The 24,206-nt window shown below is 42.7% G+C and overlaps 1 protein-coding gene across 1 annotated transcript in view; it reads right to left on the bottom strand.

Annotated features, from left to right (window-relative positions):
• Nucleotides 1–18,073: 18,073 nt before the first annotated feature.
• Nucleotides 18,074–24,206, bottom strand: part of FSIP2 (fibrous sheath interacting protein 2) — a 168,861-nt gene continuing 162,728 nt past the window's right edge. The window contains exon 2 of the mRNA XM_069219646.1: nucleotides 18,074–22,615. Within this exon, the coding sequence (XP_069075747.1) occupies nucleotides 19,118–22,609 (3,492 nt within the window). The 5' untranslated portion in view covers nucleotides 22,610–22,615 and the 3' untranslated portion in view covers nucleotides 18,074–19,117. The remainder of the gene's footprint in view (nucleotides 22,616–24,206) is intronic.

Genomic DNA, 24,206 nt, shown 5'->3' with positions numbered 1-24,206 from the left:
ACCCTTTTCACTGTATACCCATTTTTCTTTTTCTCCTCCTTTCACTTGTGTGATTTTCTGTCTCTTGCTCTGCAACGTCTTTTGACAAAAAATAAGTGCTGGTCCTCAAAAATTAGTGCCGAAGGGCCCCACCTGCTACCACCGGCTCCATATTAAGCACTATCAGCATCCAACACAACTGGTGTGGCTACTGCCTTGAACCCATGCGGTTCCCGGTACGAGCTGGTTCCCTTGTGCCGGGGACGAGACCAGCTCATCCTCCACCGGGCCCACGGGGGGAGCGCTAGCGCTCCCCCCATGAGCCTCCCATCCACCCCCCCAGGGCAGGGATGGAAGGGAATCACTTCCCCTTTGACCCCGATCCCCCCGTGATGTCTGATGACGTCAGCTCACAAATCGTGCACTGACCTCATCAGAGGTCACCTCCGATCGTGCTGGAAACCAATTAGGCACCAGGGATTGGTGTGTGTATGTGTGTGTTTTGTTTTTGGGGGCAGCCCCTTGGGAAAGGGTCGCTCCCAATTGGGCCACATTACTGTTGGCCATATCTGCCCCCCTTGGGGCAGATCAGCCTATTTTTGGAACGCCCTTCTGCCTTCAAGGGGGGCAGAAAGCCCACCAGAGACACAGGAAGATTTTTTTTTCAAAATATGAGGGTATAGCCATACCCCTGCCCCAAATAAATGGGGCCAAAGTTGTTCTGATCACCAGTGGGCAGATGGTCCAATTACCCCCTTCCACAACCCAGGGGGGCAGAAAGTCTACTAGATGCCAGGGAATAAAAATAAAAAAAGTGGGGTGGTAGGTACCAACCCATATGGGCCTGGATATGCCCCCACCTCAACTGAAGGGGGTAACAGTCTTTCGTCTTTCCCCTCACACACTAAAACATCTAATCCCATGGCAAGCAAAATGGCATTTGATTATTTTGGGTTTTGGTTTTACATTTGGGCCATGAGAGCTTGGCTAACTCTCAAAACTGTCCCACTTGGAATGGTGAGGGCTGCACTTTTTGGACTTTGGGACGTTGCCATGTAGAAAAATCCACAAGACCTAGACACATCTGAAAACTAAACATCTGGGTGATACCAGGGTGGTGTGCTGCACATGCACCCGCACCACTTTCTTACCCACAATGCCCTGTAAACCTCCAACTTTGCTGGAAATCACACATTTTCCCCAAATTTTGTGATGGAACCTTCCGGAATCTGCAGGCATCCACAAAATTCCTACCACCCAGCATAGTCTCATCTATACCGATAAAAATGCTGCCCCACTTGTTAGCCTAAAAATTTATATATTTTTTTAACTGCCCTTTTGGACGCGCTTTGGTTCCCCCTCAATTTTGACATGTTTTTGGCCAACCTTCACAAGTGAGGTATAATTTTTACCGAGAGACTGAGTGGAACGTTGGGTGGTAGGAAATCTGTCCCAGTGCGGTGATCCCACACATAAATGTGGGAAAAATGTGTGTTTTTTAGCACAATTTGAGGTTTGCTGAGGATTCGGAGTAAGAAAACATTGGGGGATCCACGCAAGCCATCTCTCCCTGGATTCCCTCGGGTGTCTAGTTTTCAGAAATGTTTGGGTTTGGTCGGTTTCCCTATATGGCTGCTGAGCCCAGGACCAAAAACACAGGTCCCCCGCAAAATCAGGTAGCTTAGTATATGATAATTTTGATGTGTCCATGTTGTGTTTTGGGGCATTTCCTGTCACTTGCACTAGGCCTACCCACACAAGTGAGAACCATTTTTATCGGGAGACTTGGGGGAATACTGGGTGAAAGGAAATTTGTGTCTCCTCTCAGATTCAGGAACGTTTGGTCACCGAAATGTGAGGAAAAGGTGTTTTTTTTGCCAAATGTTGATGTTTGCAAAAGATTCTGGGTAACAGAACCTGGTGAGAGCCCCACAAGTCACCCCATCTTGGATTCCCCTAGGAGTCTAGTTTTAATAAATGCACAGGTTTGGTACGTTTCCCTAGGTGCCGGCTGAGCTAGACGCCAAAATCCACAGCTAGGCACTTTGCAAAAAACAGATCTGTTTTCTTTGGGAAAATGTGATGTGTCGACGTTGTATTCTGGGGCGTTTCCTGTGGCGGGCATGAGGCCTACCCACACAAGTGAGGTACAATTTTCATCAGGAGACTTGGGGGAACGCTGGGTGGAAGTAAATTTGTGGCTCCTCTCAGATTCCAGAACTTTCTGTCACTGAAATGTAAGGAAAGAGCGTTGTTTTAGCCAAATTGTGAGGCTTGCAAAGGATTCTGGGTAACAGAACCTGGTGAGAGCCCCACAAGTCACCCCATCTTGGATATCCCTAGATGTCTACTTTTAAAAAATGCACGTTTGGTAGGTATCCCTAGGTGCCAGCTAAACTAGAAGCCAAAATCCACAGCTAGGCACTTTCCAAAAAACACGTCACATTACAGTGTAAAAATGTGATATGTCCATGTTGTGGTTCCTGTCGCAGGCATTAGGCCTACCCACGCAAGTGAGGTACCAGTTTTATTGGGAGACTTGGGGGAACAAAGAATAGCAAAACAAGTGTTATTGCCCCTTGTCTTTCTCTGCATTTTTTCCTTCTAAATGTAAGACAGTGTGTAAAAAATATGTCTATTTGAGAAATGCCCTGTAAGTCACATGCTAGTATGTGGACCCTGGAATTCAGAGATAAGCTTCTCAACACCTTATCTTTTGGAAATACAAAGTTTCCCTTGATACCTATTTTTCAGTCTTTATATTTCACCAAATGAATTGCTGAATACACGATATAGAATGAAAACCCATTGAAAGGTGCATTTCAATTATTGGCTCTGGGTACCTAGGGTTCTTGATTAATCTACAAGCCCTACATATCTCTGCAACCAGAAGAGTCTAGCAAACATAACTTTCAAAAATCTGACATTGCAGGAAAAAGTTACAGAGTAAAACGTGGAGAAAAATGGCTAATGTTTTTTTCACCTCAATTTCAATATTTTTTTATTTCAACTGTTATTTTCTGTAGGAAAACCTTGTGGGATCTACACAAATTACCCCTTGCTGAATTCAGAATTTTTTCTACTTTAAAACAATGTTTAGGTTTCTGGGATCCAGCATTGGTTTCACACCCATTTCTATCACTAACTGAAAGGTGGCTGAAAGCACAAAAAATAGTAAGGATAGGGTATGTCCCAGTAAAATGCCAAAATTGTGTTGAAAAATGGGGTGTTCGGATTCAAGTCTGCCTGTTCCTGAAAGCTGGGAAGCTGGTGCTTTTAGCACGGCAAACCCTTTGTTGATGCCATTTTCAGGGGAAAAAACCACAAGCCTTCTTCTGCAGCCCTTTTTCCCCATTTGTTTTTTTAAAAAAAACATTTTTGCTATATTTTCACTACTTTCTTGGTCTCCTTCAGGGGAACCCACAAACTCTGGGTACCTCTAGAATCCCTAGGATGTTGGAAAAAAGGACGCAAATTTGGCCTGGGTAGCACATGTGGACAAAAAGTTATAAGGCCTAAGCGCGAACTGCTCCAAATAGCTAAAAACACCTGGCACTTGAAGGGGAAAATGCCTGGCAGCGAAGGGGTTAAAAACATTGGTGGTGGACAGCTTAGAGTTTTCAAATGTTCTGTAGTTGTGATCCGAAGAACATCACAGATCTTCATATGACTTCTGTGGATCCTCATTATTGATGGCATTATCATTATTCTCTTCATAGTTCTTTGGATGTGACTGCTACATGGTTTTGTGACTTGAGGAAGATATGCTGTCCTGGTCAGTAGTCAACCGGAATACCCTACAGTACTTCATTGCAATGGGTGAGATTTAGATAAGCCGCTCGTCATTCACAATTGCCATTGTGTGGCTTTGCAATTTCTGGGCCTTTAAGAAGCTGCCTATGGCTTTCCATTGTTCTTGCCCTCAGCCTGTCTGCTCTGCTGCTTCTGCATCACAATATTCAATGGCCTCACCAACCTCGCTCTGGGGACTTGAGCCCTTCACCCAATCATCTGCAACTTTATAGCTGGCTTTTTTACCAGCAGGTCTGCCCTCCATCATCGTCAACTATGCTGAATTGTTACCAGTTGCTGAAGTATGCAGATAGCATGATGTGTGGTCACAAGCATCATCAATGGCACATGTGGTGCACGACTTCCACTACCAGTGTTACTGGTCAACTTTAAATCAACTGACTTGGACTTTTTAATCTTGCCTACCTCTTCTATGTCATTTGGGGTATACGTATGCTTTAAATTTAAACTAAGCTTTTGTAACTGTCAGGTTCCGTGACTACAGTGGTACTGAAAATTCTGGACCCGTGTTATAAACATCGTCGTATCACAACGATTTTGGTATCAGCAGACCGAGAATGATTAAGAATAGTATGCACAAGCATTGTATTCATATTCGGGTAACAAAATCACCCGAATATCAGAGTTTCCGTCCTGAACCCTCGTGTTCCATTTAAACAACAGCCATTGTGTGATTGCCCTCATATAGGCCAATGACTAATGCCGAAAACGAGTCTGAAGGACACAAACATCTTTGCTGACTCCTCTGTGACCTGGGCAAGCTGACTCCACTGCCTGAAGCCAAACCTGTTCGGCCAGTTTCTTTCCCAGAGGCCGAATTAGATTAGTATCAAGGCACAACACATCATAAACCTTTCATCACACACAAACCATGCCTAATCTTACACACACCTGTCCCTGTTTCTTTCTTTATGACTTGCTTTACAAGGAGGAGGTGCCCGTTTATATTGGGGGTCCGTCGATATCTGATGAAAGTACTAAGCCTTGCCGGGTAATTGATTGAGGGCTGGACAAACTGAAATATGGGCTTGTCATCATAACCCTGCTATTTCTTTGTAGTGAAAATATGTGAATGGTCAACTGTAAAATAAGGAATGTTTGCCTAAAGCATAATATTTTGTATAAAAGAGAAGGTTAGCTTTGCAAAGAGAGCAGTCTCCTGAGAATATACACCGTGTTGTACTTCTAGGATACCTGTTACTGGCTGCAGCCAATAAACAAGATCTTTGACTTCACCAAGAAGACTCTGTGTTTCTGTAGTCTGAAACAGGAAGGACTCGAAGTCTTAGGGTGTGTTCCCTGGCACCACTGGGTTCTGAAAAACCCAGTACTTCAGTTGGCGCCCAACGTGGGGTGATTTCAGCAGTACCAGTCCAAGCCAGAGGTTCGTGAGGAGCTTCGTGTGGAAATTCTGGAGGAAGGCCGCCACTTCATCGACCCCTGTATGTCGACGAGGTCCGAAAGTCTTTGCTGCGAGGTTCCCCGCTTCCCGACGGCTACGAAGGACTGCTGCCCTGACTACCGCCCTGTTTTGGACCCTTGATGATTTGGTAGAGCGAAACGATAAATGAGTCTTCTGGTGACGTCATCGATACCTCAGTTAAGTATAAGTGGAGCGTCTCCCAGTCCTTAGTTTTGTTCTTAGTTTGGTATCCCCTTGGGATCTTTGATTTGGAACTTGCAAGTACCAAAGCCGAGGGATTCGTGTATTCACGAGACTATCGTATTTGATAATCCTTTGAAGTTTGACGCTAGACTAGAGATCGAAGATGCCTGGTCTTAGCAGACATGGAAATTTGTTTTGTCTTGGTTATAATAGGGATTCCCGATTGGAGGACTCGTGTCCGGTTCCTCCGATTGGAACTCCAACCTATGAACTATATGTGAAACATGGCATAGGCCCCCTCACATATAATGAAGTATGGATCCGATACACTAGGAAAGATGGTGTTTTAAAATGGCCCCAATATGGTAGTTTTGACACAGAGATTCTGGATAATCTGGAGGTTAAACTTTTTAAGAAGAAAGCCCGGCCGGCGATGTTTGACTCTTTCCGCCTATGGCGTAAGGAAGCCAAACAGAAGGAAATTAAATTAGCAAAGAGAAATAAGAGGGAAGAGGGTATCTCGATAATGCAAGCTGCCATGCAGTTTAAAGATGATGAAGAAGAACAGATGAATGAGCAGTTGCACAGGCAACGTAAATTGGTGACCGATAAATGTTATCCAGTTTTTCCGCTTCTTCAGCAAGATGCAGCAAAAGAACTTGAGAAAGATCCTTTAATGTCACACTTGTTGAGTTCGCCACCCCCTTATGCGCAGAATGCTACAGCACCCCCGCAACCTTTAGCTGTACAACCTCCGGTTATTGTGCCTCAGGTTCTTCCACAGCCGCCAGCTCCTCTTCAGTTGGTTCCTACTACTATGGCGCAGCCCCTTCAAGGGCCGCCGACTTCGCTACCTGCTCCATCTGTACCTCCTGCGACTTTATGTACTACATCGACTGCCTCTTCTGGTGTTCTTCCTGATACTGCCTCTGCGTCTGCTTCTGCTTCTGCGTCTGTCTTGCCTCTCTCTGTTTTTCCTCCTGTTCTTTCATCAACTTCTCCTGTCCGACAGAGAGTGACAGATACTGTTGCCAGCCTTATATTTCCTCTTTTTGGGTCGTCTGGTGTGACCCCAGATTCGGAGCGTAAGCAGTCGCGTAGTCAACTGCCTAATTCTCAAGAGAGAGAAATGTTTGACCGTATGGCGCGTAAATGGGTTGTTTACCCTTTAAGATACGATGTAGAGTCTGTTATGGATGTCTTCCGTCAATGGGAAGCACCGAAACAAAGATACGTTTTTGAGAAAATGTGTGCTTTCCTTTGTGAGGAATTGGAGGATAATGATTTGGAAACAAATCCGCCTGATTTGTGCCGTGTACGGTTTGAGTTTGAAAAAGGCACGATTGTGGGTCCCGAAGTTGAGAAACCAGTTGCGACGTTGTTGTCCTTTAGGAATAAGGATCCTTCTCAGTCATTGTTCCAACATGACTCCTCTGTTAAAAAAAAGGTGCGACAGTACCCAATGAGAGAAGTCCCTCCGGTATGGAAGGACGCCGTTGCGGCTGATGTTGCTAATCAAATTGATGCTGTCCCAGCTCATTTTCAGCGTGTTTGGGTACATGTTCCGTGGAAGCGAGCTGAAGTTTTAGCCCTTAAGCAGACTTTGCCTGATCCCCGTAAAAACCCTGCAGGGTATTATAAGGAATTATCACAGACTGCAGACTCATGCATTATGAATTTAGCCGACATAGACATGTTATTTGGGAATGTTGTTCCACAGCCTTTGTGGGGATTGATTCGCCATACAGATCATGCACAAGAGTTAGGTGACTCATGGGCTAATATTAGTGCTGCAAATGATAGACAAGTTGGTCGTGCCAAGCCTGAGCCTTTGGTAGCAGAACTGCCTGCTAGGATCATTACTTACATGAAGACTTTAATGCCTGCGATGCATGTGAATTGGGATAAATTGTCTGCGTGTAAGCAGAAGAAAGATGAAACAGTGTCTGATTTCTTCACCAGGTTTGAGGAAACGTTTATCGACCACAGTGGTCAAGATATGAGTACAGAAGGTGGTCAACGGTTGTTCGTCGACAAGTTTGTGCACAATTTGCTTGCCGAGCTGTGTAAGAAATTGAAGGATTCAGAGAGTTCTTGGGCCGTTTCCTCTTCAGCACAAATATTGGCTACTGCACAGTACTACGAAAATAGGGATAAAGATGAGAAGGATAGAGCAGACAAGAAAACTAAAGAATTAAAGACGAAGGTTCTTTTATAACAGGCCTATCCGCCACGTGGTGGTCAGAGTAACTATCAACAACCTCAACAGTTCCAGAGAAACTCGCAAAGGTTCGAGTTTTCTCAACCACGTGTTCCTGTAGGTCCCAATCAGTGTTCATATTGTAAAGAAGAGGGTAATTTCAAGTATAGTTGTCCTATTTTGTTACAGCGTACGAATGGTGCTTCTGGCGCAAGAGGTCGAGGTGTTCAACAAGCTCCTAGAGGTAGAGGACGTGGAAGTTTTCCCCAGAACACGCGTTCCTTTCCGTCTCAAAACTCAATGAATAGTTTTGACCAGCAACATAACGCGTCTGGTAGGACGGCTCAGTACTATGCTGACGACTACTATGCAGAAGATGAAAACTTGGAAGGTAATAATTGCTAGGACAGCCATAGACGAAGAGAGGGAGTTTTTTTAGTTCCAGTGGATCAGAATGGACCTTATGTTAAGGTGATTACATCAGGTGTGTCGGAGCCTTTTCTGTTGGATACTGGTGCTACAAAGAGTTCTATTATGCACTCAAAACTCCCTGGCGCACCTTTGTCTGGCGAGATGAAGGTTTCAGTAGGTTTTTCTAGCGCCCCGGTTAGGAACCCGATTTCTAGTCCTATGTCCCTTTCTGTTGGACCTTGTGAATTGGAAGCACCCCTTATTCTGACGACAGGTTGTGGTGAAAACTTGTTAGGATTGGATTTGTTGAAAAGATTGTATGCAACATTATATTGTTCTCCTTCGGGAGTACAACTTACACTGGGTAGGAAATTGGTCTCTCCAATGTATTTGTCGAAGGATAAACTTCCGACCGAATTGTCGTTTCTTCCTGATACCATTTGGGCTACTGGTCCTAATGACGTGGGTCTGTTGGAAATACCGCCTTATGTTGTGACATTGAAAGCCAATGTTAAATTACCACGCATTCAACAATACAAGATCTCTAGTGAAGGTGAAAAGGCGTTGCTAGCGATCATTTATGATTTAATTGAAAAAGATGTAATTGAAGAGACAAGAGGCAACGTTTGTAATAGTCCTGTTCTGCCTGTTTTGAAACGTACTGACCCCTCTAAGCCACCTGTTTACAGGCTCGTGATTGATCCTAGAGAGGTAAATAAAATAGTTGTGCCACAGTTTCCAGTTGTTCCTAATATCACTGCCCTATTGACTATGATTCCAGCTTCCGCCACCTGGTTCTCGGTGATCGACTTAAAGAATGCTTTCTTCAGCATCCCGATTGCAGAGGAGAGCAGGGATATTTTTGGATTCAGTTTAGGAGGCCGAAGTTTCCGCTTCAAACGCGCTCCACAAGGCTACTGTGAAAGTCCATCAATATATAGTCAGGCTTTAAAAACACAGCTTGATGCAATTGTTTTACCTGACGGCGCTACCCTTATTCAGTACGTCGATGATTTGCTAGTCGCTACAGATACTGAAGAGATTTGTAAAGAAGCCACCTTGTCGTTGTTGCGTCATTTATCTGATTTACATCACCAAGTGTCCCTTTCAAAACTGCAATATTGTCGACAAGAAGTGACCTACTTAGGTCATCTCTTATCGAAGGAGGGAAGGAAACTGACCTCAGAAAGAATTCAGGCAATTGCAAAATTGAGTGTGCCAAAGACACAGAGAGAAGTACGTGCTTTCTTGGGCATTACATCATACTGCAGACAATGGATACCGAATTTTTCTTTGCTGGCCAAACCTTTGGTAGCATTGACCTATAAAGATACACCAAACCCCGTTCCGTGGTCTGAAGATTGTCAGAAAAGTTTTTCCGAATTGCGTAATGCATTGTGTTCGGCTCCTGTGTTGGGTACCCCTGACTACAGTAAGCCCTTTACACTGTATGTCCATGAGAAAGAGGGTTGTGCATTGTCAGTGCTGACACAGTCTTTTGGAGACAAGCAGCGCCCATGCGCATATTTTTCGTCAACTTTGGATCCGGTAGCTAAAGCATTGCCGAGTTGCTTGAGAGCCACAGCGGCCGCAGCTATTTCTATTCAACAGTATGCTGGGTTAGTGATGAATAATATGTTGATTGTGATGGTTCCACATGCAGTGGACACGTTGTTAAACAGAACCAAGACACAGCATTTAACTAGTGCTCGATTGTCAGGTTACGAGTTGACACTGTTAGCGAGTCATGTGCACATAAAGAGGTGCAATACGTTTAATCCAGCCACGTTATTGCCGATTTCAGTAGAGACAGATGATGTTGAACAACATGATTGTTTTCTTAGGACAGAAGAAGAAACGAAAGGGAGAGTAGATCTTAAAGATACTCCTCTTGTAAAGTGTGATGGTACCTTATGGATGGATGGTTCATGCTTCAAGCTTCCGAATGGGGATACGACTGCAGCATATGCTGTCACAACTTTGCATACGATTGTTGAAGCTGCACGTATACCACATAATTCAGCTCAAGAAGCAGAGCTGATTGCACTTACGAGAGCGTGTGTGTTATCGAAAGGAATGAAAGTGACCATATATACCGACAGCCAGTATGCGTTTGGTGTGGCCCATAGTTTTGGACGATTGTGGAAAGAACGTGGGTTCCTGACTTCGCATGGAGCTAAAATTCAGCATGGTCAGTTGGTGAATGAGCTTCTTGAGTCACTGACCTTGCCATTACAAGTTGCGATTGTGAAATGCGGTGCACACAAGAAGGTTACTGATGATGTCGGTCGTGGCAATGCATTTGCTGACGAAATCGCAAAAGAAACAGCAAAAGATGTGATGAATCGAATGTATGTTGCAGGCCCCGCAAGATGGGTTGGTAACGTTGGAATATGTGAAGATACGATAGAGGGTGTGAAGTCTCTTCAAGCTGAAGCTTCAGAGAAAGAGTTGAGCGTGTGGAAAGAAAGTACGGGTAAATTGGATGAAAATGGTTGTTGGGTTGACTTGTCAGAACATCAGCGATGGTTGTTACCCGATGTGTATGTGCTTGCAGTGGTGACAATGGCTCATGGAATGGCCCATATCAGTGTGAAAGGGGTTTGTAAGTTGTTGGCTCCGGTATGGCCAAATGCTGGAATTCCTAAATGTGCAGAGAATGTGGTCAAGAATTGCATGGTGTGTCTGAAATACAATCCTGGTAGGGGAACCCCAACTCCAGCTGGTCATTTTGCACCTCCAACGTATTCGTTCGAGGTTTTGCAGCTAGATTTCATCCACATGGAAAGTTGCAACAATCTGAAATACGTACTCGTTGTTGGTTGTGCTTTTTCAAAATGGGTAGAAGCATATCCCTTATAAGACAACACTGCCTTATCCACAGCTAAAGCCCTTGCCAAAGAATTCTTCCCTAGGTTTGGAATGCCGAGAATGGTCTGGAGTGATAATGGGAGTGAATTTGTGGGTCGAGTGATGAAAAAAGTATGTGAGGGGCTAGGTATCCAGCAAAAATTCCACGCTGCAAATCACCCCCAATCAGCTGGACTAGTAGAGTGCTATAATGGCACGCTAAAACTGAAGTTGGCAAAGATACAAGCGAGCTCTGGTCTTAAATGGCCTGACGCTCTGCCTTTAGCACTCCTATCAACAAGAATGACTGTGCATTCGCGAGTGGGACTTAGTCCCTATGAAATTGTGTTCGGCCGCCCGGCCAACATATGGGGAGTGCCAAGACCAACAAAATTCAGTGAGATCGAACACCCTGTACTGCTTGATTATTTGTATGAATTGACGGCTAAATTGCGTGTTCTACACCAACAGGTTCACGATACTCTGCCTCAGGTCTCTGAAGCTCCAGGACATCTTATCGATCCTGGATCATGGGTGCTGGTCAAGAACTTCCAGCGGACAAAGAATGACCAGCCCCGTTGGACCGGCCCCTACCTCGTCCTTCTCTCAACAAGATCAGCTGTTCGAGTGGAAGGGAAAAAGAACTGGATCCACGGCGTACACTGCAAGAGGGTCCCTTTTCCTCTACCGTACGACCGATGGGTCCAGGAGGGGATCGCTGACTCTGAGACTGAGACTGTGCCTCGTTTTTTGCCATTTAGCGATGCACGTGTAAAAGGAACAATTTCTGAACAAGAAAGTGACAATAATTTGCAAGAAGCTGTGCCACCGTCAATTCGATTGAACACTACAGAGCCTGAACTCTTGTTCCAAAACCAGACAGTACCTGGAAAAAGCTGTTATAATTTGAGACCAAGAACTAAGGACAAATAATTTTTTCCCGTTCCTTTGCTACTTTTTTAAAAGTGCGGCTCTCTCATCTGAGAAACTTTCTTATTTTTGTTTTTTTCTTTTCGAACCGCCATCCGGGTTCAGCTGTAGGGTCGTGGTTGCCCAAGTCTTTGGAGTGCAGCTGAAGACGTTAGGTCGATAGTTCTGGTCGGTCTAAGGGAGTTGCCCTGGACTGACAGAAGCATTGCCTAGCATAGAACACCCTACCACCACGAGCAGCAATTAGAGAGGATGGAGTTTTTCAAGAATGAGAGACCTGCCAGACAGATGGACTTTAAAGCCAGAATGGGTATAATAATGACAAAGAAACGATTTTTGATATTATGTATTTTCATGTTGCTTAGTGTAATGACGTTTTTAAAAGGATATGTTTTATTCTCTTTTCAAGTGACACTTGCACCCATTACACAGCCCATACCTCCTTCTACTGTTTCCTCGCATTCTTTTCACCCCCTGCCTGCACACGAGTCTGCCAGAAGATTAGAATTTGTCAACAATTCATTCATTCAGCTTCTACACCAACACCAATTAGTAGTGAACACAACTAACTGTTGGGTGTGTGGTCTTATGCCTCATACTACTGATAAAGGTATCCCTTATCTGGTCCTGCCTTTCAGCCATAATGGTTCTGTATGGGCATATAGAACGGTGTTCATATACGCGTATGAAGCCAACCCCCTACGTTCTGTGAAAGATAATCCTAAGAATAGTGCTCTAGCTAAGGGTATAGTAGATATGATTAGGGAAGATATTTCCTATGAGACTATCCCGAGAGATGAGACACTAGCATATATTGGATGGAACATAACAGGATATGGAGTTACTCTGAGTGGGAACCAGCGAGCAAAGAGATCCTCCCCGATTTGGATTGTACCCCATCAGGGTCACCTATGTCTGCAAGGTAATGGCAAGAATCCCAGAGCTCAGTTAGGGAAAAGTATCTGCACTGAAACATATGTTTTTGCGTCTCAGACTTCTCCTTCGTTCTTAGCAGCTAAGGGTACCTATTTCATCTGCCATAATAGAGCCTATACATGGTTGCCCCCTGACTTCTCAGGCACATGTTTTGTTTCGTTCCTGTTACCTCCCACCTACACGGCCGCGGCAGATTACCATAAGACAAGGATAGTTAGAGGTGTCATAAGTAAAGAAGACACTACAGGACAAGAATTTGGAGATTTCGTAAAGGGTTTTCTGCCGTTTTGGGGTCCTATGGTTAACAGCAGGAACATAAGGCAATTGACAAAGGTGGTTGAATCCACGGTAGTTGAAACCGCCGGTGCCCTTGGTAATTTGACTGCTGAGCTCCAGTCGGATCGCCTTATGACTCTTCAGAACAGGGTCGCATTAGACGTCATACTTGCAGACCGAGGTGGGGTATGTAAAGTGATCCAATCAAGTTGCTGTGTTTTAATCCCAGATAACGCTCCGACAGTCTACCAGGCCATTTCCAAACTGCATAAGATCTCCGAGTCTATTCACTTGGATAAAGGAGATTGGTCATTGATGGGGTGGTTCTGGGAGCTGATATCCGCCTGGGGATGGAAGACTCTGGTAGTCATTGGGATGATCTTAGCCATTCTTTTCCTGTCCTGTCTGTGTGTACAGTGTGCTCCTGCAATATGTGGCCTCTGTGCTACATCGTGTGTAAGGAAACCTGTATCAAGGGACGAGCTAAGTAATAGGATGATGCTACAGCAACATCTCAACGACTTTATGAATATAGACCTGGACTCAGATTAGCGTGAGTATAGGTTATTGCCTATGTAAGGGCAAAAGGAGGGTCTGTGGTACTGAAAATTCTGGACCCGTGTTATAAACATCGTCGTATCACAACGATTTTGGTATCAACAGACCGAGAATGATTAAGAATAGTATGCACAAGCATTGTATTCATATTCGGGTAACGAAATCACCCGAATATCAGAGTTTCCATCCTGAACCCTCGTGTTCCATTTAAACGACAGTCATTGTGTGATTGCCCTCACATAGGCCAATGACTAATGCCGAAAACGAGTCTGAAGGACACAAACATCTTTGCTGACTCTGCTGTGACCTGGGCAAGCTGACTCCACTGCCTGAAGCCAAACCTGTTCGGCCAGTTTCTTTCCCAGTGGCCGAATGAGATTAGTATCAAGGCACAACACATCATAAACCTTTCATCACACACAAACCATGCCTAATCTTACACACACACCTGTCCCTGTTTCTTTCTTTATGACTTGCTTTACAAGGAGGAGGTGCCCGTTTATATTGGGGGTCCGTCGATATCTGATGAAAGTACTAAGCCTTGCCGGGTAATTGATTGAGGCCTGTACAAACTGAAATATGGGCTTGTCATCATAACCCTGCTATTTCTTTGTAGTGAAAGTATGTGAATGGTCAACTGTAAAATAAGGAATGTTTGCCTAAAGCATAATATTTTGTATAAAAGAGAAGGTTAGCTTTGCAAAGAGAGCAGTCTCCTGAGAATATACACTGTGTTGTACTTCTAGGATACCTGTTACTGGCTGCAGCCAATAAACAAGATCTTTGACTTCACCAAGAAGACTCTGTGTTTCTGTAGTCTGAAACAGGAAGGACTCGAAGTCTTAGGGTGTGTTCCCTGGCACCACTGGGTTCTGAAAAACCCAGTACTTCACTACCGTTTCTGTGTTGATATCAGTGATGCCTGACACTAGCACAATTCCTTCCTGTGGACATGATGGCATCTACACAGAGCACCAATGCGTGGTAAAGCATATTCCTTCAAGAAAGTTTACAAGGGAAGGAAAACCCCAAAAGGGAAAAAGCTTTCAGGGGCAGATGGAAGAAGAAGTTTAGAGAAACAGATCAGGAGTTGATGCCAAGATGAGAATCAGAACGTTAAACTACCCAGAGGACTGAATAGTAAAGAATCCAGGGGCAAAATTACTTGCAAGAGAGACTTGCACAAGGTTTTTCAATCTAAGGAAAATCCTGAAGCAAAAGCAATTAGAAAACAAATGCAGAACAAGGGGCAAACAATGTGACAAAATATTATTACTGTGTTACACAGAGCCTCATACTGGATTTAGCAGCCTTTTATAATAAACAAATAGTAAGTACAAGAGTTGTTTTGGATTGGTAAGTAGCCAAAGGAAGCCACTGTATCCACCATCATGGATTGGGAATAATGATACAGTCCAACGCAGCCTCTTCCTAAGAACTATGGGACATGGAAGATTCCATAAAAAAGGACACAACATCACAGAAAGTACAGAGCCATCCTGGATAGGGAAGCAGCCATGAGAATGCACTGTACCCACCATCCTGGATTTGGAATGATGAAATAGTCCAGTTCTTCTTCTTCGTTCCTGAAATAAATAAGCTTTCCCAAACAGCTTTTTTTTCTTCCCAAGAAGTCCCTTGCATAGGATAAAGCTTTTAGGGGGAAACGTCTGCATAGATCTGCAAACCCAGAACATTGATATGGCTTTCTTGATGTCCTTGAGATATGTAGGGAAACATATTAGACAATATGATGTCAACATGTGTCTTTATTCAGTATGTTATCCGTAGGCTTGCTATTGCCAATATGTTCATGATTTTGCTGCCATTTTGCTACGTATACTCTGCACAATGTTGGCATAAAATAAAAATCTGTGTTTTTGAAGGTACATCCGTCGCTGGTTGGAGTCAAGGGAAATCAACCAGTTGTGACTGAAATCCACCAATTTCTTGTGTCAATGACTATCCACTTTGTTGGAAGTTGCATTCATATATTTAATTAGATTAGCTGTACATAAAAGTGTGTGTGGGAGAGGCACTGCTGCAGTCATGAGGTTAATAGTATGGTGTGTGTACAAAACCTAAAAACATGCAAAAATATGGCCATCTGCACCAATTCACAAATAGCCTATAAACCTATACAGATACAAAGGTTGGAAGGCTTCTGATATTTGCAAATAAGCATGTTGAGTTTTACTGAGAATGGCTGTTGGGTAATGAAGAGGTATGTTGTGAGAAAATATGGCTGACTGCATAGGCCCCTTAACCTTTTGCCTCCATTTTTCACTTTTTGCTGGTGTTTTCCTGACTCTGGTGTTGCCCTGTGTAAAATGAGTATGCAAATTAGGCTAATTATAACTGGCTGTGTCAACCTACCTATAGGTCCCTAGTACATGGTAGAGCATGTAGGTTTAGGGACCCCAGCATAGGTGGTGCACTCATAGGTGCACTGCTGAGGTGCCCAGGTTCATTTTAAAAGCAGCTTGCCTTGCTGGCTGCTTTTAAAGTTATATGCAAATTCGACTTTGAAATTAAAAGTACTTCCAAAGTCTTAAAACTACCTTATTTTACAAATAAGTCACCCCCACCCCCCAATGTGTGCCCTAAGTGCCCCTAGGGCCACTGCCTGCTCTGAAAAAATGTTTTCCATGCCATTCACAAAGGGGAAGGGGTCCCATGGGTTACCACCAGCATTTGCGGTCACAAAGCAATGCAGCATCGCGCTGCGACTCGCAATTAGGAAGGGGAACACCCCTTCCTAATTGTGACTCGCAGTCCCGTTTTGTGAGTCGGTAACCAGGTTACAGACTCGCAAACCGGGAATTGGTCATCGCAATGAAGGTTTTGCACGTCGCAAACAGCGAATTACGCTGTTTGCGACGTTCAAAACCTTTCCTACATCTGGCCCCAAGTTTCTACTTATGTTAGCATGATAATTAAAAAAGATAGAACGTACCTGAATCACAAACAACTCTGATATCCAAGAACCTTCATTTCACCATCATTAATAGTGTTACTTTCTGCCCGTTTTTCATGTAGATCGATTGGTGGGGTGAGTATCTCACCCAAAATATGTTAATTGCTTAGTAAATTAGAACATCAATAAAACACCTGCAATAAAATGACACTGTGAAGTTGTCTAGAACTAGACAGATTAGTATTACTATTAATAACCTTCATGACTTAAAACTGAGGCCCTCATTCTGACTTCGGCAGAAACTGAACTGCCACGCCGGCGGCGCTCTTTTGACTGCCACCAGGGTGGCGGTGCAGAAAGCCAAATAATGAATGTTGCGGTTTGGCCTATGCCAAACCGCCATATTCCTGTTGCTACCTCCAGGGAGGCTGGACCCGCTGGGCAGGAGATGAGCATCTCCTACCCAACGGGCCACCCAATACCGCCGGCGGCATTCCGAGTCCCCGTTCAGCAAAGGATTCCCTGGCAGGAGCACCGCCGCGAAATCCCTAGCGGAAAGGCTGCCGGCAAAAGGAATTTGCATTCCTGTTGCTGGTAGATGACTCCCCTCCCCCCACTCCAAGTAGTGACCCTGCCACCCCTATTAGAGAACTTCCCACCCCCCATTAGAGACCCCCAATCCCCATACTGCACCCCGCCCCCTAAATAAACACAAGCACACACCCTGACACACACTCACAACACCCTTACAAACACGCATCACCACAATTGCACACAGACACACCACGCACACACAAACACTCCCCTCCCACCCCCCATGCATTTCATGCATACACACACACCCATTCACATACCCCTCCCCTTGCGGAGGACACTTACCTCGTCCGAAGAGGTGCTTCTCCCTGAGGGGACGAGACCCGGCTCTCCCACCACTGGCCCCGCACCGCCATCAGGACACCGCCAGGCCGTATTACAGGTTGTAATATGGCTAGCCGAGTCCTTTTGGCAGGGCGGGGCCAGCGGTGGGCCCGCCTCTGCACCGCTGACCGCCAGCACGAATACTGGAGGATTTCTACCCAAATTGAGGCAGAAGTCCTTCAGTACTCCGAATATGGCGGTCAATTGCCGGAGGAGTTTCCTTCATCACAAATGTGATAGATATCCCGTCCGCAGTATTACAATCTCCACTGAATACAATGGGATCATAGTACGGCGGGTGGAATATCCCTCACATTTGTGATGAAGATAAACCCCCCCCCCCCGTCAAGGTCTTAATAAGGCCCCGAGTCTCAAGCAGGGTTGTTTGTGTTAGCTTCATTTACCTACAAATAATATTCTGAAAGTCATTAGCAAAGACCATTCCTTTTCACCCAAACTGACGGCTGATTATTTGACATCATTCTGGTGTATCCAGCATCATGTTGCAGGTAAATGAATACATTAGAAAATAATGCAAAGTGAATAAACCCAGTAAAAATGCTGTCAAAACCGTTTTACCTTTTTGCAAACATGATTGGAAATTCATAATGAGAACTGGCAGCCTAAACGAATATTGCATGTATAGATTTGACATTTTCACGCTTTTACCTTAGTACAAGCTTGTTTTTATTTGACGAGTTACATCTAATATATTGGTATTACACCAACAGGGCCATTTGTAAATTGATAAATGTTATTTACCGTAACTGGTATCAACACTCGGGAGTGTGTTCTCTCCTCACCCTTTAAAACAGAATAAAGCGTACATTTCATTTGCACGTTTTAGTCATAATGCTCCTTGTTTTCATAAGTTGAGTTGTAAATAAATTGACTATCCTTTACTAGTTCAAATTTAAACCTTGAAGTAAGGTGCAGAGGGGTAATCTGAAAATGTATTTTGAAACTTTTCCAACTGACTACAGACCTTTCATATGGGACCCACAGAATAGCACACAAAAGTCAGTAATAATGATCTACTCAGAGGAGCTTCCGGATGCATATCTCATCTGAAGTGCAATACTTTTTGTGGCTAAGACCGTTACACCTTTACGCTTAATAAACCCGAAAGATATTGGAGGGCATTTATATCCTAAGACCACTGGAAACTTCATATAGGAGGTCATCTGTACTCAAGTGCAAAATCAGACATGAAATGCTACAATATAAATACAGTAGGCACTCTCTTTCTGTGCCCCGTTCACCTTTTTACCAAATATAGGACATGACTGTTGCTTACGACGCTACTCCTGATTTTCTTCTTTGCTTTAGCATCCGGTAGAACAATCCACACTAACAGTGCCAAAACAGTTCAGCTAGCAAACTACACACAAGAGTCGCTTCAGCAGACCAACCCACCATTACAGGCCATTTGAGTTTTACATTGATAAACAAATGTTTCACCTGGCACAAAGGTATATACAAACTTTCTACAGTGCATTCAAAGAGGCAATGCCCCATCTATACATTTTATTCATGATCTACCTTCTGCAACCACAAACGTCAATACTAACATCAACAAAAAGTGTAACTATCAACACTCTTTCTACAGAATATTTGATTCTAAAATTTAAAAATATAGAGAGTAATTAAATAGTTAATGTGGAAATGTTTCATTCTGTTGTATATGCCACTGTAATCCTTTTTATTCATTGTAAAATTATAATTAAAGAAAACTGTTGTTTACCTGTTTTGGTTTAACTGCTAATCTTCCAATTTTATCTAAAGTAGCCACTTTTTGTTTCTTTTCTACTGCAAAATCAGGAACCAATGGTGCAGACTCAATGGTATCTTCTAAGGAACTTTTGTCGTAGAAAGCTATGTTCCTCACATATTCAAGTGTATGTCCAGTTTGAAGTAAGCATTGTTTTTTCAGCAAATCAAAAGATTTTGTTTTAATGGAGAGTACTGCCAAATGCTCTGCCACCATGGCTGGATCAATTTTGACTGGTTCACTTTTAACATGAGGAACTATTTTTGGTAGTTCGTCATCTAATGTATCCTTGATTTTATCTGTTATAGAATGCACAATGTTTTCTGCGTTAGCAGCTAACGTGGATTGTGCAATAACATGTGTGAGCACTTTTTCTACAATTTTGGTAACTTCTATATCAGTGTATGCATCACATGATACACCTGCAGTAGAGCAAATCTGAATTTGATATTTGGAAATTTCCTTGATTACTAAACTGGCAATTCTTTCTGAAACAACAGCACTTCCACTAGTTATGGCTTTGAGAAGATTAAAAGGAGATCCTGCCTCACGCAAGGCATTCATATAGACAGAATCAACAACGTCAGAGATAAAATCTTCATCTTCAGGATGTAAGCAATTTTCTTCATCTGCAGGTTTTATTACACACATTTCATTTCTTAGCATTTCCTTTAAGACAGTATTTATCAATTTTGAAGCAATTTTGCTAAGCTCACCTTCTAATGAATTGCTTCGGCATTTTTTGTTTCTGGCATAGTTGGAAGAAACAAACATTTTTGTTAAAAACTGGCCAACTATTTCCTCCAGAAATGGTGTATAGAGGCCATGGCTATTTGATTCAATTAGTGGACTGTGAGCTGGCACTCCTCTGATATCATTGAGCACTCTTTGTACAATATAACCTAATTCTATGCTTACATACTTATCCAGCAGCTTACCATGAGGGCAACATGGCTCAAAATGATAATTGCATATTTCAGCAATCATTAAATTCGCAACTGTTTGTAACAAAGCATCGCCCTTCCTTGCTAAGTGGCAATACATCGAAAGGTGGGATCCAGATAACTGAAGGACACTACTATAAACAGAATTAACCACTTTCTCTATAATCTGATAATCGTTTGGATGTACATAACGTATTTCGCTTGTATCTTGAACAATTCGTATCTGTTCTTCTGGAATGTTAATTAACAATGCATTTAATAATCTTTCAGTAATTTCTTTCACATGATATACTGATGATATGTCCTTTGTGCACAGGGCTAAATTGGGACAGTGAATGAACAGCTTTGATACAAACTTTGCAACAATTTCTTCTAAAACTCTGGAAGACAACACTGTCACAGATTGTTGTGAAAGATAACTATCATCAAATGGTTGCGCAAGATCATCAAAAACAGTTTCAACAACGCTTGCCGCTTTAACACTTGTTGTTGAAGGAATTTTCACCATTGGACATTTACCTTGATTCTTTGCTTCTGTTACATTGGTCACCACTGTTTTTACAATATTTTCTGCATCCAGAGTTACACATGCAGGAGAGGCTGCATCTTCAGTAACAGGTCTTTGTGATTGTTCTTCAGCTATTGCTGTGCTAACCAAACAGACAATTCTTTTTGCAAATAAACTGCTGTTGTGAGTTAATCGTACATAAAACGTTGCACCACTGTCGTATTCTCGAAACATTTTACAGAACACTGAATTAACAATGGTATTCACAAAAGATTTATGTGCTTCTGGGCACATTTTCTTTTCTTCCGAAATGGTGGGCATGGGGATCTGAGCATTTTTTATCTCCAGTAGTACAGAATTTACAAATGTTACAGTCAACTCAAATAATTTAGCTCCTGATGTTTTTTTGTCTTCTCCTTGCATAATCTGATTAACAATAGCGCAGAAGATTTTTGATATAATCCCTGTAATAATTTCTTCTAAAAATGAAGTTGAACTGACACCATTTTGATTTGTTGCCTGATTTCGATCCCAGGACACATCAAGACCACAAAGAATATGTTCAACTACACATGATGCTGATGCCGATACTGATGAATATGAGCAGGATGACTCAATAGATTGTGCTGCCATGAAATTAGGATTTGAGATTTCTCTAATTAATAAACGTGATATCCTTTTTACCATATTTTGGCCTCCACTGGTATGATCTTGTGCTGCAATTTGATTTCCATACTTGTCCATAATATTATTGTAAACTGAATCAACAACATTAGGCGCATCCTTTTGATCATGTACACATTGAATATATGTTGCATCTTTAGTGTACCAAATTTCATGATTTGAGATTTCCATCATAACTTCATGTATAAGTTTTGAAATCATTTCTTTGAATTCAAAATCTGGTAAACTGCTAGTATTGCCAGTAGACTGAGCACTGGAAGAGGCAGGAAACATTTTTGAGACTAGTCGTATAACAATGTCTTCCAAAACCTTAGCAGATAACATTGTAGTCAGTGGTGAAAAAGGCCTATCCTGTTTCCTGGACTGTCTAAATTTGTTCCTAATTTTCTGAATAATATTACTAGCATCCAATGCTTTACATTGGCCTAGCTCTCTTGAAAGTGGGGGGTGCATCTGGTAATCATCTATCCCTGCTAAAAATAAACTACTTATTCTTTCAATAAACCCTTTGCTGTTGCATGTCAAAAACATTTGAACTTTTTGATTGGATCCAAATTCTTTCAAAATACAGTGATAAATTGAATGGACTGCTCTGTTCACATCCTTTTCACTTGGGAGTGAACCGCATGTTTCTTTATTACTGTTTATGATTTTAATGCGAGATTTTTTAATTTCTCCCAGCAAAGGATACACTAATTTTGCTGCTGTTTCACTAAGATCACACTTAGATATAATTTCACCTTTAGAATCAACAAAGTTTGAAGTAAAGACAATTTTGGAAAGAAGACCAGAAATAACGTCTTCCAAAAATTCAGCAAAATAAATAGGGATTGATGATGCTTCTTTGTTTTGCTCACCTGGGGGACACTTTTTGCAATGTATTGTGATATCACCAAGAACTTCTTCTACGACGTTACCAGCAGTTGAAGAGGGACATGGTTTTATCTGTGCTTCACCTGACATAAGTAATTGAAGGTGATGAGTCATTTCAATAATGATGGTATTAGCTATTCTATCAAAAAGAGCTCCACTGCAGCTTACCAGAGCAGCCTGCATTGCTGCTGGTGTTTCATACCTTTGTGAGATGTTATGGTACACTGAGTCAACTACCTGCTGAATATCTAATTGTGCTTGTAAATACTGCTTCATATTTGAATTGTTGATATTCCAGTCTTCACAATTTGAAATGCTTCCTGCTAGTACGCATTCCAATATGTTAATAATAGAACAATGTTGCTGTATCCTAATTCCAGTTTCTTCAATTCTCTCTCGATCAGAGTGCTGTAATGAAGCGTGTTGCTTGTCCATGCAGTCCTGTAAATTATAATAACAATCAATCAACATGCAAACAACGTTGTTAAATGATTTTATGCAAGTTGTTTTTATATAAGCAGGACACATCATAATCAGTTAACTTACTATAACAAGACGTGCATGTAAGATAACAACGCCTCAAGCATACAGGTGAAAAACATGTTATTTTCCAAGGAAACAGATTTTATTTTTATTTTTTATCAATCTGTTTTTCAGATAGCATAACAAAGGAAATACAACAAACAAAATTAAAAGGGCTTCACTAAACCCAGTCTTGCAGTACTCATCTAGCAGAGAGGCGGAAAGGTATACTAGAAAAGTAACATCGCATTAAACAGAGATTCCAAATATGCTAACTGTTCACCTCATATTTTGTGGTGTTTTTCCAGACATCCTCTGGATTTATAATCATATTTTTGTTGCTGCTGCGGCAAAATCCATCCCCCTTGTCCACTCAGAGAAGGGTGAGGCAAGTTTAAAACGCCAGTGTCATGCAGTGTCCCTTCTTGCAAAGATAAAGCCCAATCCAAGAAGCTGCAGAACATGGCGACTCTGTCCTCAAGCGTTCAGCAGGCCCAAAAGAACTAGTTTAGGATCAAATGGTACTGACATATTTACGATACAGGAAAAAGTCGTGAAAATGTGTGACCAGTAAGTTTGGATGAATGGGCAGTCCCAGACCACATGGCAGAATGTGTCCGTTGTGTGTCGGCACCAACACGGCAGTGGCAGAGTGCCTCCCGTACCATGCAGCGGTGCAGGACCATACTATACATGGTGGAGATATTTCAATTGAATGAGGCAGAGCTTCATTAATATTGCCAGGGATCCAGGGTTCATTTTAACTTCTACCCAGTCATCATCACCTGATGAGCCACGGCCTTCCTTCCATCACTCTCTAAGAGTAATCATGGGGTCAGCAGTATTATTTATTAATAAGCAGTAAAGGCAGGATAAGCTCTTCCTGACCAACTGCAACTCAGATGGATGTGCTTATAGAAAGTTGAATTGCGGTAGGGGTTCTAAGGAGTCAAGGGAGGCCTGAAGAGTGCGTCGTAACTGTAAAAAATGAAAGAATTGTGATATGTGCATACTGTGCAAACTGAATCAATGGTCTTCTCGAAATCAATCGAGACAAAGCACAATGGTTCATTTTGCTTCAGAAAGGGCAAAAGCATTGTGCACCAGACAGAGACACTGACGAGTGCTGCGTCCCGGCATAAAGTCATTGTGGTCTGAGTAGATGGAGTAGGTGATCATGTTGTGAGGCTCTTATTATTCTAATGAGACTACTGGATTTGAGTGGAAGAATGGCCTGCTGTGTGGGGGACTGAGTCTAACCCACTACAGGTGACACCTGAAACCTAATGCGGATTTTTTGCTACAGCTAACTAGCAGTGCCTCATCTCCAACCAAGAGCAGGGATGATTGGGCAGCCAAGCTCATGACACAATTGACTCCTCAGGGAAATCGTGGTCACTCAGATCGCATCCGTTTCTCTCTGTTACATTGGTCTCACATATACTAGGACAGTCAGAGGCAGTATATGTTTCAATAAGGTTTTAATGAAGCAACTGCATCTTAGATAATA

This window comes from Pleurodeles waltl, chromosome 2_2 (assembly GCF_031143425.1).
Source record: "Pleurodeles waltl isolate 20211129_DDA chromosome 2_2, aPleWal1.hap1.20221129, whole genome shotgun sequence".
NCBI classification, from domain to species: domain Eukaryota; kingdom Metazoa; phylum Chordata; class Amphibia; order Caudata; family Salamandridae; genus Pleurodeles; species Pleurodeles waltl.
This window is presented reverse-complemented; position numbering and strand designations above follow the sequence as displayed.